We start from the raw sequence: 12,642 nt of genomic DNA, 5'->3' as shown, positions 1-12,642 counted from the left end.
CCCTGAACTTTTGATCCTGCCTCTGCCTCCCTAGTCACTGGGATTAGAGCCATGTGCCGCCACACCCCGCACGGTGTTCTGTATCTTGCTAGAGTTTTGGGTTACACATGTGTTCATTTGTCAAAACTCAATGAATGGTCTATTTAAGATTCATGCATTGTGTCAGGTATGCTGGCCCATGCATATAATTCCAGTGACTCAGGAGGCTGAAGCAGGGGGATTGAAATGTTGAGCAATTTAGTCAGATTTTGTTTCAAAATAAAATAAAAAGGACTAGAGATGAAGCTCAGTGGTAAGGCACCCTTGGATTCAATCCCCAGTACCCACCCCCATCATGCATTTTACCTAGAAGAAAAAAATACTAGCTAATGATAAATACATTAGATTTGACAAATATCTAATTATCCCTTTATCAAAGATTAAGCTTCTACTAAGTGGAAGAAACTCTACTAAACATTAGGGGTGCATGTATGAATGCTGCAATTGTCTTGATTGAAAGTCATCTGAAAACAAGATGGACTGATGGATAGAGGCATGGATAAATGTACAGAATAGTAAGGATATAACATTAATTACAGATGTAGATTTTGTGCAGTAAATTGACAGTCATTGAACATTCATGGTCATCTTTTCTGTAAGAACATGTGAAAACATTGGATAGCTCATCATAATGCCAAGGGGAAACCTGATAACTCTCTAGACTTAACCCACTTGATTTTCTTTTTTTTTTTTTCCCTTTTTCCGGTGCTGGGGATGAACACTGGGTGTACACAAATGCTAGGCGAGCCATCTTCCACTGAGCTACATCCTAAGTCTCTTCACCTTCTTAGTTCCTTTACCTTGCTTTTAAGCAACTACAAAAATCACCAACTTAAAGGTGGGTATCTGGTGGCTCATGTCTGTAATCCCAGCTACTCAGAAGGCTGAGGCAGGATCATACCAAATTCCAGGCCAACCTAGGCAACTTACTGAGCACTTGTCTCAAAAAGGGCTGGGGGTGCCGCTTAGTGGTTCAGTGCCTAGCACGTGCAAGGCCCCTGGGTTTAATCTCCGATACTGCCAACAAGGGAAACAAAACACCAATTTTAGAGGTACAAATAACACCTCTGACATGTGGTCGATGGTAAGACCAAGTTTGATCACATACAAATTACTGATTATTTCTTAATGTCCAATCTCTTCTCCACCGTTTCAGTCCGTGAGCCACCCCCACCCCAAACTCTATCCTGGACAAGGCAGGATCCGAGGCTTGCTCTCCCATCTCCACATTTGGCGATATTCTGAAAAAACTTGCAAAACCTGTCCTTTGTGCGATTGGCACACGGCAGGTGGGCAAATGAGTGTGGTTCGTTAACCATAGCCATGTAGTTGCTAGCAGTTTTCTTATTTACAAAATAATGGCATCCCGAGTTAAATGAAATAGGGTAATAAGGGACAATTTTCCGACTCACCAATGGCCATATGCCCACATTTCCCTAGTGGAGGCCATGTGGCTACGAACTGTATGTGCATCACTTGTAGGTCAAAGCAAGTAAAAGCCAGAGGACGGAAAAAGGAAAAAATAAGAGTGGGCCATTAATGTCTTTTCCCTTGGCATGTGTTCCGGAGACTGAACGCCACCTGACGTTCCCACGGTGCCCGCTGCGTGAAGGAGCCATTACAGACGTGGGGCTGCTCCTGCAGCCCGGCCGGCGCTGCCGAGTCCCGCGTCCCCGCGAACCAGCTAGCGGAGGCTCAGCGTGGCGGCCGGAGAGGCGTGCAGGGTTAGGGCGCTGGGGCAGGCTCCGCGAAGTCGGCCTGCGGGCTCCAGACGCTCCGGCCTGCGCGGGCCCTTCTTGCTGGGGCGAGCCTCAAGCGCCAGGGGGCGCACACGGCCGCCACGGGCCGCTCTGGTCTGCGAAGGCCGCTCGACTGCTCCGAAGCGGGCTGGGCAAGCGCCCGCGTTCCTCCGCAACGCGCGGCTGGAAGACCCGCCACCATGGAGGCGCGGGCGGGTGCCGGGCCTCGGCGGGCTGGCGGCGTGCTCGGTGCGGCCGGGCCCTCGTCCGCGAACCGCGCAACGAGGACCCCGGCGGCGCCCTGGGCGCGTTTCTCCGCCTGGCTGGAGTGCGTGTGCGTGGTCACCTTCGACTTGGAGCTGGGCCAGGCGCTGGAGGTGAGCGGACGCGGGCGGGCACCACTCCTCCCTCCCCGTCCTCGTCCCTGCCCCCTGCCCCGTCCCAGCCCCTTCCTTCCCCTCCCCCCATCCCGCCGCGTCCCCTCCCTCCCGCTCCGCCCCTGGTTCCCCCGAACTCGCCTCGCCTTCTCGCCGCGCCTCTGCCCAGCCCCGCTCCTTCCTCCCTCCCTGTCCTTCCCCCACTCCCCGCACCTCTCTCCCATTTCGCCCCGCCCTCTCCCTCGGGCCACGCCCCTCGGCGCCACGCCACGCCACTCCCCTCCATCCTCTGGGCCGAGCCCCGCCCCCGCAGGCAGGTCTCACCTGGCTAGGGCCAGTACCCTCTTTGGATCCCCTTTGCGCACATTTTTAGGCTGACTTCTTCTCCTACTCCTTCCAAAGAATATAGCATCCTCCTCCCTCTCCTAACTCCTCTTGCTCCTCCCCCCACCCAGCCTGTTAACCTCCTCCCTTCCTCGGGGCTCTAGAAGGCTCCCCAGGAAAAGGAAGGTAAGTGGGAGGTAGAACCTGACTTTGCAAACCCAGAGTGGATACAGTCTCACTTCTCCCCTTCCTCCCTCCCCTAATGGCACCGCCTGAGGAAAGAGCCAGAGTACAAAGAGGTGTGATGATTTACTCTGGGCTGCAGAGCCCACCTTCTGTTGCCCAAATTGTTTCCCAAGTGAGGACTTTTCTTAAAGCATTCTCACATCTAGTTTCCTAAGATGCAGCCACTCAGAAAGCTAATTCTGAGCAAGTCCTGATAAAGTCTAGAGGCTGCAGAACTTGGAGTCCTGATCCAAAGCCAGGAGAAAAAGAGCTCTAGCTCCAGGAGAGTCAGGAAATTGCCTTTCTTCTACTTTTTTGGTCTGAGCCTCCACCTCACTGATGTGCCTACCTACATTGAAAGCAGACCTTCCCCACTTAGTCTACTCCTCTGGAGACACCACACAAAAGCATGTTTTACCACTTTTCTCTTTTCCTTGATGCAATTTAATCGACACTTGACATTGACCATCATACCTACCTGTCTCGGCTTCACTGATTTGCTTTCACACATTCCACAAACATCACAGTGGGGAGGGTCTGTTCCCTGACAGATAAGGAAGGCAGAAGCATCAGGGACAAGAGCCTGCCTTCAAGAGAATCAGCATGCAGCTAAAGACACAAGATGGATCTAGCAGCAAACCCAGACCAGACCCCCAGTGCGGGCACAGCAGCTCGCCTTTCTGAGTTCAGCATACCCCTGCACACCCCAGCATAGAGCAGCCCTGTCCAGCCTGAGTGACTCACGGGGATAGTCATGGTGTCATCAGTGAGAAGGGAGCCCGTGGACAAAGACCCAGCAGGCTCTAGGAACAGCTGCTTTCTGGGAGAGCCAGACCAAGAGATACCACAAGGTCTCCTTTTTTTTTTAAACCCACTCCCCTTGGTACTAAGGAAGAAACCCAGGGCTACTCTACCACTGAACTACATTTCCAACCCTTAAAAAAAAAAGAAAAAGATAAATATATATATGTGTGGTTTAGGTGTTGATGAACCTTTATTTTATTTATTTATATGGGTGCTGAGAATCAGACCCAGTACTTCACACCTGCTAGGCAAGAGCTCTACCACTGAACTACAACTCCAGCCCCCTTTTTATTTTATTTTATTTTTTTAAATACTTTTATTTATTTATTTTTATTGTGATTCTGAGAATTGAACCCAGGGCCCCGCACTTATTAGGCGAGTGCTCTACCTCTGAGCCACAACCCAGCCCTCCCTTTTTATTTTTTTAAGACAAAGTCTCACTAAGATGCCCAGCCTGGCCTCTGATCCTCCTGTCTCAGCCTCCTGAGGAGCTGGTATTACAGGGATGTACTACTGAACCCAGTTAGGGCCCCTACCTTTTAAGAATCCTACGGGATGCTTAAACTTACTGCAGGGGAAGACAGAGCACTGTGTGGCACCACTGACAGCAGCTGACCCTGACCCTAACCCTTACTCTGACCCTTGCCAGTGCCTCAGCTGCTGGACCTGGCTCCTGACTATACCTGCACAGCCAGCTGCCTCCAGGGCACACCCTGTCTCTAGAACATTCAAAGCTTATTTAGCCCATCCATTCTCTGAGGATAAGGCTTGTCCAGATGATCACTTATAGGTGGGGCACAGGCCCAGGTTGGGGAGAGCCAGTGAAGACAGTTGGATGGGTAGAGAATGCCTAGCAGGGAGCTGCCATCAGGAGTGGGTTCCTGCTGCATCAGGCGACGTCTGAGCAACCCAAGAGGAGGTGGCGGGCCGTGGCTTGGGGCAGTGGTGAGGGAGTGGAAGCCTAGCAAGTTAGCTGCCCTCTTGATGCTATGGAAAGCCAGCTGTGCAGGCTGGAAGAGGCAGAGAGGCCCCACCACAGTCTGAACAGGAGGTGGTGAGGCTTGGCCAGGTGGCCATGGGCAAAGGAGTAAGAAAGTCAATCCAGTTGTTCTGGCCTTGTGCTAAGAGGCCCAGGAAGTAGACAGTGAGAAGCCTGAGCGGACAGGGGAGTGTGCTGAACCTGGAGGTCAGGGAGGGGTTGAGGAACAGCAAGGAACTGGGAGGGTCTCGGTCAGAGAAGACAGTGCACGGAGAGGGAGAGGGGCGCTGGAAGGCAGAAGAGATCCGGAAGAAGAGCTGGCCACACCACTTCAGCTGCTGTCAGTGGTGCCACACCGTGCTCTGTCTTCCCCTGCAGCTGGTGTATCCCAGTGACTTCCAGCTCACAGACAAGGAGGTAGGTCCTGGCCGTCTTGGGAGTGGACATCCCCAGGAATGAGCCACCTCTCACTCACCAGACTCTGTGTTTCAGAAAAGCAGCATCTGCTACCTGTCCTTTCCTGACTCCCACTCAGGTAGGTGGCCCCATCCTTCCTGGGTTGGACCCTAGCTCTGGAAAGGGGAAGAGATGGGCAAGAAGGGGGCTGAGGGGGCCCAGGCCAGAGGCATCAAGGCTGCCAGTAGAACATGGGGTGCTGCAGTGATGGGTCACACCCCGTGATCCCCACCCAGTGGAGACATCCAGAGCCCATGCTGAGCCAGGAGCCAGCTTCTTCACATTCTCATAGAAAGATGGGTCTGGGCAGAGGCACCAGCGCTCTGCTCTCCACCTGAGGCCCTTGTCTGGTGCCTGGTGTGTTGCAGGCCGAACCAGCCTCCCCCAGGAAACTGAAGGTTCTTCTCTGTACTAAGTCGGTCGCAGGACCTCTAGGTGAGGGGTGTGCAGGAATCTGGGAAACAGATCCCTCGAGCTGAGCTTCCCCTCCAGGGCATTTGTGCCAACAGAGGGCAGCTGGCCTAGGTCGGGCCTGGCTCCACCATGCAGGGCTCTGGTCCCTGGTCCCCACCCCTGTGAGATAGTAGGAGAGGCTCCAACCCTGACCTGCGTGGGTGGGCTGCCCCTTCGCAGGCTGCCTTGGGGACACTCAGTTCAGCTTCCGGATGCGCCAGTGTGGAGGGCAGAGGAGCCCCTGGCATGCAGACGACAGACCCTACAATGGCGGGGCCCCCGTGGCACTGCAGGTGAGCAGGGGCTGCCTCTAGTCTGCTCCTCCCTTCCTTTCCAGGGGACCCTAGCTGACCCAAGCAGGCCCTTCTGCCGGGTCATTAACTGCTACAAGCTCTGCTTATTCTGCAAGCCCAGGTCCCAGCCTCCACTGGGGGTGGGCCAGCTCTTCTGGGGACTCTGGAGCGCCTTCTTTGCATACGGGGGGCGGGCAGGGCTGGGGTTGAACAGTGCATGACTCAGTGAGCAGAGGTGTGCAGGCCCCTGAGCTTCTGTGTCAGCTGATATGTTCCCTGGAGTGGTGTTGTCTACTTTGGACCCAAGGAACCCCAGCCCTGGCCCTGGAAGGCTTCCACTTTGGTAGCCGGCCCCAGAGTACAGGGACAGTCCCTGCAGGAGCCCCTGAATCCTCAGCTCCCTTCCTCCCTGCCTCCCTGCCCTGTTTCTTGCTATCCTTGTCCCTGGCCTAGACAGCTGGCCTGGGTGGGGCCTGGCTCACACCATGCTCCTTCCAGAGGGAGCCAGCACACTACCTGGGCTACGTGTACTTCAGGCAGGTGAAGGACAGCTCTGTGAAGAGGGGCTACTTCCAGAAGGTGAGCTGCCGGCCACTCTGGGGTGGTGCCATGGAGAGGGGAGACTGGAAAGCAGCAGGAAAGGCTATGGCGTGGAATAGGAGTCCCAGTCCTCTGGGAGGCTGCATTCCTCTGTAGCCCCTTCCTTGCCATCTGTCTCCAGGCCCAGGACATCCCTGTTCCTCATCGTCCACTGGCCCATCACACTCTCAGGGTTAAGACAGCTTCAGTTCTGTCTTAAGCTTTTGCACTGAGGCAAAAGCTGCTTGGCCTCTGGGGAGGTCATTCCTGAACTCTTGGTCACTTCTCATTTCCCTCTGAAGGGCTGGACTCCTGCCCCACCCAGCTGTCGTCTGGGGGTTTCTCCACCCTATTTGGGAGGCATTGGGTTTTCCCTAATAATCCTGGGGTCTGAATCTGGCCATTCCAGGGCAGCTGTCCTATGAATTGGGATGGGCTACCCTGGGCCAACTCTGGGTAAGCCTGGCTTTAGGGTCCCATAGGGCCCTAAGTGGCTGGGGTGGTGTCTGGAGAGGGGTATCGTCTGATACCCTATGTCACTACAGTCTTTGGTACTGGTGTCCCGCCTGCCTTTTGTCCGGCTGTTCCAGTCGCTGCTGAGCCTAATTGCCCCTGAATATTTTGACAAATTGGCACCCTGCCTGGAAGCAGGTGAGTGACCATCAGGCACATCAACACAGTCTCCTCATCCCAACTGCAGCCCCTGGTGAGCCTTAGCACACAGCTTCTCCTTGGGGAGAGCTCCTGACATTGGTCACCTATGTCCACAGTTTGTAATGAGATTGACCAATGGCCAGCCCCCGTGCCTGGGCAGACCCTGAACCTACCTGTCATGGGAGTCGTCATCCAGGTGAGGATCAGTTGAAGAGTGAGCGCCAGAGGTGCATGGATTAGCTTGCTCACTCAGGCAGCCTCTCCCTTCCTCCCTAGGTGCACATCCCATCCCGGGTGGACAAGCTGGAGTCCAAGCCTCCAAAGCCGTGTGACCAAGAGGTGGGGGCTGGGTCTGGGGGACCTGGGCTTTGTTGAACCCTGCTCCCAGACCAGGTGATATTGTAACCTCCCAGCCCACCTTGAGGGTGGCCAACCCCAGGCAAAAGGTGGAGCAGATGTTTTTCCTGCTCTTGTCCCCACAGAGGCCACAGTCACAGGGCGGGGGCTGAGAGCTCTCCTCCAGTGTAAGGTTCGACCTCAGCCTTGACCACCCTTCCCTCCACTTCTTAGAACCTGCTGCCAGCCCCAGTGATCCTTTCCAGTGTCCATGAATTAGACCTGTTCAGGTGAGCCCTGTGGGATGCTACGTGCTGCTGCCTAAGGTGAGGACTGCCCATCTTGAGTGACCCTTTGGACAGTTCTGCAAGAGAAGACTTGTGCAGAAGAGGAAACCTGTGCCCATAGGAAATGGGCATGGTAGACAGGAAGGTTCTAGAAGGCAGGTGCCCAGAGAGGCTTTTGGGAGACATTTGCTGCCTGAGGAAACCCCTCTCTGCCTCTAAGCAAGTGTAGATCTGGGTTTTGAGACTGTCCTGCCCCATAGTTGGCCCAGCAGGAATCGGGGCTGCAGAATCTGGGTGGGTAGCCCGTACTTGGGTTTCAGGGCTGCTCCAGGATTGCCGGCCCCTCAGACAGAGTCTAGGTTGAGTTCCCCATTCCCAGAGCCAGACTTAGTTTGGTATGTTGGAACAGGGGGTGGCCATGCTAGCCCAAAACACACTGTTATATCTTCACATGTCCCTACCCACCATCTTGCCACTGGGGTAGGGCCTTATGTTCACCAGAGCTTGAGTTCAGCTCATGGTGTGCAACAGAGAGCTACCCAGCCCGCAGGGGAAATGGCAGGGGAGCAGGGTCAGGGAACCTCGGCCCTCTGCCTGACCTCCCCAACTGTTGCTGCCTGGCACCAGGTGCTTTCAGCCCGTGCTGACCCATGTGCAGATGCTGTGGGAGCTCATGCTTCTTGGGGAGCCCCTGGTGGTCCTGGCGCCGTCACCTGACGTGTCCTCAGAGATGGTGCTGGCTCTGACCAGGTATGAACCTCATGCACTGGACCATCCCAGCTGGGCCAGGCTGTCCCCCTCACTTGATTCCTGCTGTCCCTGTCCTGTAGCTGCCTGCAGCCCCTCAAGTTCTGCTGTGACTTCCGCCCCTACTTCACTATCCATGACAGTGAGTTCAAGGAGCTCACCACACGCACCCAGGCCCCGTAAGTGCGCGTCCTCCCCACCTGCCCTGGCCACCGTCCCTGGACCTTTCTCTGCCTCTTCTCTCTCCCTCTCTCCCTCTCTCTCTCTCTTTCTCTCTCTAGACCAAACGTGGTCCTGGGAGTCACAAACCCTTTCTTTATCAAAACACTCCAGCACTGGCCCCATGTACTTCGAATCGGGGAGCCCAAGATGTCAGGTGAGGGGTCCTGGGGAGGTCCAGGTAGGGAACTCAGAAGCCTCACCCAGGTTGGGACTTGCAGGGGTCTGAGCCCTATGACCTCTAGGCCTGTGAATAGCCAGAGCTCTGGGCCCTGAGGCCTGGCCACTGCACATGTCTCGCAGGGGACCTTCCTAAGCAGGTCAAGCTGAAGAAGCCCTCCAGACTGAAGACTGTTGACACTAAGCCAGGTCTGTGCGCGGCTGGGGTCCCTCTGCTGCTGAGGGTCCTGTTTTGCCCTTGGCGGGTCTCCCCCCTCTCCTTCCATCAGAGGCTTCACGGGGTGAGGTGGGAGAATGTTCTCCTCTGTGACCGTGTAGTGTCTGGGATGGGCTGGGGTGGGATGTGCAGGGGCTGCAGGAGTGGGGGGGGGGTCCCTGAAGGACAGAAGGACAGCCCAGCTCTCTCCTCCTACCAGGCCTCTACACCTCCTACACAGCCCACCTGCACCGGGACAAGGCACTGCTCAAACGGCTGCTCAAGGTGCGGGTTGCTGGGAGGCACTGGATGCAGGGTACTGGTCTGCTATGGAGGGCCCTGTGGGCTCAGGTTGCTTTGGGGCTCAGCCCCGGACTCCTTCCTGCAGGGTGTGCAAAAGAAGCGGCCGTGGGACATGCAGAGTGCCCTGCTGAGGCGGCACCTCCTGGAGCTCACACAGAGCTTCATCATCCCCCTGGTGAGGCCTGGGCAGGAGGGGAGGGCGGCAGAGGGCTATGACCCAGGCTCACTCCCCTCCCACCCACAGGAGCATTACATGGCCAGCCTCATGCCACTGCAGAAGAGCATCACACCCTGGAAGGTGGGGTCCAGAGGGCTCTGGGAATGGTGGATTTTGTCCCCATCTCAGAGAAGTGAAGGGGTGGGGTAGACGTCTACATGGAGCAGAGGTGGGGAGGGAGGTAGTGCACAAGTCACCAGGGGTCCCTCACAGGGCAGAGAAAAGGGGAGGCCACAGGAAAGGGGTCTGACAAGCCCTGGAGGGGCTTCTACCTGGGAAGGGCCATCCAGGGATCTGACAAGTCCTGTGAGGAGGTTCCCAGCCCCCAACACGCAGGACCTGTGGGGCTGTGCTCCCCAAGCACCGAGCTCACCTGGCCCCCGTCTCAGACCCCTCCCCAGATCCGCCCCTTCCATCAGGAGGACTTCCTGCAGAGCCTGGAGCATGCAGGACCCCAGCTCACCTGCATTCTCAAGGGCGACTGGCTGGGCCTCTACAGGTTGGTAGATGGTGGACACAGGCTGCCCATGGCCACCCTTGGCACACTAGAACAACCCCACAGCTGCTGCTACTTGCCACCCACAGGCGATTTTTTAAGTCACCCCATTTTGACGGCTGGTACCGGCAGCGGCACAAAGAGATGGCCCAGAGATTGGAAGCACTGCACCTGGAGGCGATCTGTGAGGCGGTGAGGGAGGACCAGGGGTGAGAGGGTGGGCCCAGTCCCAGACAGGGAGGGGGCCTCAGTGACAGAGAACCCAAAATGCCCCTGTCAGAGCATCGAGACCTGGATGCAGGACAAGTCGGAGGTAGAAGTGGTAGACCTGGTCCTGAAACTCCGGGAGAAGCTGGTGAGACGTCATCCTGTCCTGCCCAGCCACCACCTGTCCAGCAGGAGGGTTACATCTGCACCTGACAACCATTGCCCTTGCAGGTGCGGGCACAAAGCCACCAGCTGCCAGTGAAGGAGGTGACATTGCAGCGGGCACAACTGTACATTGAGACGGTCATCGGCTCCCTGCCCAAGGATCTGCAGGCTGTCCTGTGCCCTCCCTAGGGTGGGGCAAGGTGTGCAGTCCCTGGAACCTGTCTGCCAAGCCCCTCCACCCTGGGGTGACCTTCAGCCAAGCCTGAGCTCCCAGCCTTTGCCCCCTTCCCCGGCTGTGGCCCCCCTACTTTCATCACCTTTGTCCCAGCAGTAAACGTGACATTTGGAACCACAGCCTGGTCCCTGACTGTTGGGGGATTATGTGCTGGCAAAACCTTGTCCCCCTCCTGGGCCCCACCTGCCCTCCATGGGCTGCAGCCAGAGGGAAGTGGGAGGGGACTGAGCTTTGGGCACACCCACTGCCCACCCCTCCTGGCGCCCATCTGCCCACACTCCATGTTTGAGGTGTCCTTTAGCCTCAGCAGGCTGCCCTGCCTAGGAAGGGGGTAGGCCTCTCCCCTCACCATCTGCTCACCCCTGCCTTGTCTGGGGACAAGAAGGGCACCTTGTCCACAGTCAGGCTCTTGAGGGCAGAGGTTACTTTACCACGTGAGGACCTGTCCCCTGCCTGCCTGGGGCTGTGGTTTATTGGGGTGGCGGAATGGAGGGAAGTGTGAGGGCCCAGCAGGGCTGCTAGGAAAGGCTCTCCTGGCATGGCCCTGGCTCCCTCTCTTGAAGCACCCCACGGGGGCTGGGCAGTAGTTCAGTAAGAGCACCTGCCTAACACGCGTGAGCCCTGGGTTCTATCCCCAGCACCTAAAGGCAAGAAACAAAACCTATCCCAGTGAGTATCAGTTCCATGCTCTCCATACAGGCACCTGCCAGTGGCCTGCCTGGCTGTCCCCTTGTGTCCACCCCTGCCATGGAGCATTCTGACCAGCTCCCACAGCCTTGGGGTACAGCTGATCTCTGGCAGGAGTGAGGGTACCATTTCTGAGGTGCCACCTTTGGGTGTTGGTGTTCCCTTCATTCACCACCACCAGACCTGGGTCCAGTGAGGAACAGTGGTCTCACCACTCAGCACAGGGTAGCAGCACCATCAGGGACCATGGGAGGACATGCACTGAGGTGTGGACCCAGAACTGCAGCCAAGTCTCAGTTGAGAATCACCTACTGGGAGCCTATGGGTGGGTCTCCTGACCACTCAGAACTGCAGTGTCCTTATCTGAAGACACTGAAACTAGACTATGTAGATGCCTCACAGGGCAGCTGCTGGGAGGCCCTGTCCACAGAGACTGGGCTCTGCCCTGGGAGGCCTGAAAGGGGCACTGGTGGAACAGGCAGGTAGGTGTAGGGCTGGGGGAGGGGATTTTGCTTCTCTTCTGAAGCCCCAGGCAACTCAACTGTAAGGAATCCTGGCTCACATCCTCCTATGAAGCCAGGGTAGGTGGAGTGCTGCCTAGCTTTCCATGCTGGCCTTAGCCAAGTCCCCACATGCCAAGGTGCTGGTCCAGTGTCCATGAATGCCAGCAGTATTGGCACAGACATCCATCCCCGACCACAGCTGCTGTGCCCATTTTACAGATGAGAAAACTGAAACACAGGAGGGGTGATGATGGGTGATGATGGGCAGGTGAGCTAGGTCACTCCAGTGCAGGGTCAGAGGAGATGAATGTTGGCAACAAGAGTTTGGGTGTGTGGAGGTGAAGACCCCAGAGTGAAGAGGGTGACACCAACTCCTAGTGCAGCCCCAGGCAGTACCCCCAACTATCTGGCTTGGGTATGCCAGCTCCCTACTGAAAGCCTGGTCTCTAGGGTTTTTCCGAGGTGCTGTGGTGCCTTCCTATGTGGCCAGCTGCAACGCTGACCTCCACAAGACGGAGCTGAGCAGACGATAGAGGTTCTGTTGTAGGGCCCACTGCAAAGCCAGGTGCAGTGGCACATGCCTTTCATTCCAGCTACTCAGGAAGCTGAGGCAGGAGGATCCCAAGTTGGAGGCCAGCCCCAGCAACTTAGACCCTGTCTGAAAATAAATTTTTTTAAAAATGAGCTCAGAATGTAATTCAGTGGTAGAGCACTTTCCTAGCAGCATGATGGCCTGGCTTCATCCCCAGTATCCCACACATACAACCTAAAACTGTGGCTTCAGCTGGGTCCTTCTGCCAGCTCCATCCTGTTGCTGCCTCCTGCTCTCCCAGGATGGCTGAGCTCTAAATGGCTTGGCCTCTGTCCCAAGCAGTGTCCTGGACCTGCCCTGCCTCCAAGCCAGGCCAAAGGTATAGCCTGGAGGTAGAGGAAGTTCTATAG

At 56.4% G+C, this 12,642-nt stretch overlaps 1 protein-coding gene across 3 annotated transcripts; it reads left to right on the top strand.

The window, feature by feature from the left end:
* Positions 1 to 1,919: 1,919 nt before the first annotated feature.
* Dennd6b (DENN domain containing 6B) lies at positions 1,920 to 10,624 on the top strand. 3 transcript variants are annotated; one of them, XM_076855538.2, is made up of 20 exons: positions 1,920 to 2,155; positions 4,866 to 4,904; positions 4,980 to 5,022; positions 5,577 to 5,689; positions 6,188 to 6,268; positions 6,814 to 6,919; positions 7,039 to 7,118; positions 7,199 to 7,261; positions 7,493 to 7,548; positions 8,173 to 8,295; positions 8,376 to 8,471; positions 8,574 to 8,668; positions 8,815 to 8,880; positions 9,108 to 9,172; positions 9,276 to 9,365; positions 9,435 to 9,488; positions 9,797 to 9,906; positions 9,993 to 10,095; positions 10,184 to 10,258; positions 10,342 to 10,624. In XM_076855538.2, the coding sequence occupies exons 1-20, from the start codon at positions 1,979 to 1,981 to the stop codon at positions 10,462 to 10,464; spliced, it is 1,758 nt and encodes a 585-aa protein (XP_076711653.2). In that variant the 5' UTR covers positions 1,920 to 1,978; the 3' UTR covers positions 10,465 to 10,624. The 3 variants fall into 3 exon arrangements, with proteins under 3 accessions (XP_076711653.2, XP_076711652.2, XP_076711654.2); XM_076855537.2 differs by having other exon boundaries at positions 9,276 to 9,488; XM_076855539.2 differs by lacking the exon at positions 10,342 to 10,624 and having other exon boundaries at positions 9,276 to 9,488; positions 9,993 to 10,087; positions 10,184 to 10,261.
* The last annotated feature ends 2,018 nt before the right edge of the window (positions 10,625 to 12,642 follow it).

The sequence above is a fragment of the Callospermophilus lateralis genome, chromosome 4 (assembly GCF_048772815.1).
Source record: "Callospermophilus lateralis isolate mCalLat2 chromosome 4, mCalLat2.hap1, whole genome shotgun sequence".
Lineage (NCBI taxonomy): Eukaryota > Metazoa > Chordata > Mammalia > Rodentia > Sciuridae > Callospermophilus > Callospermophilus lateralis.
The sequence above is the reverse complement of the archived record's forward strand: the minus strand, read 5'-3'. Positions and strand labels throughout refer to the sequence as shown.

Excerpts from the sequence above, each read along its gene's own strand:
- Dennd6b (XM_076855537.2), top strand. The coding sequence starts at position 1,979 with ATGGAGGCGCGGGCGGGTGCCGGGCCTCGGCGGGCTGGCGGCGTGCTC. Across the intron at positions 7,549-8,172 it reads CATGAATTAGACCTGTTCAG|GTGCTTTCAGCCCGTGCTGA; the intron begins GTGAGCCCTGTG and ends GCCTGGCACCAG. Across the intron at positions 10,096-10,183 it reads TGGAGGCGATCTGTGAGGCG|AGCATCGAGACCTGGATGCA; the intron begins GTGAGGGAGGAC and ends TGCCCCTGTCAG.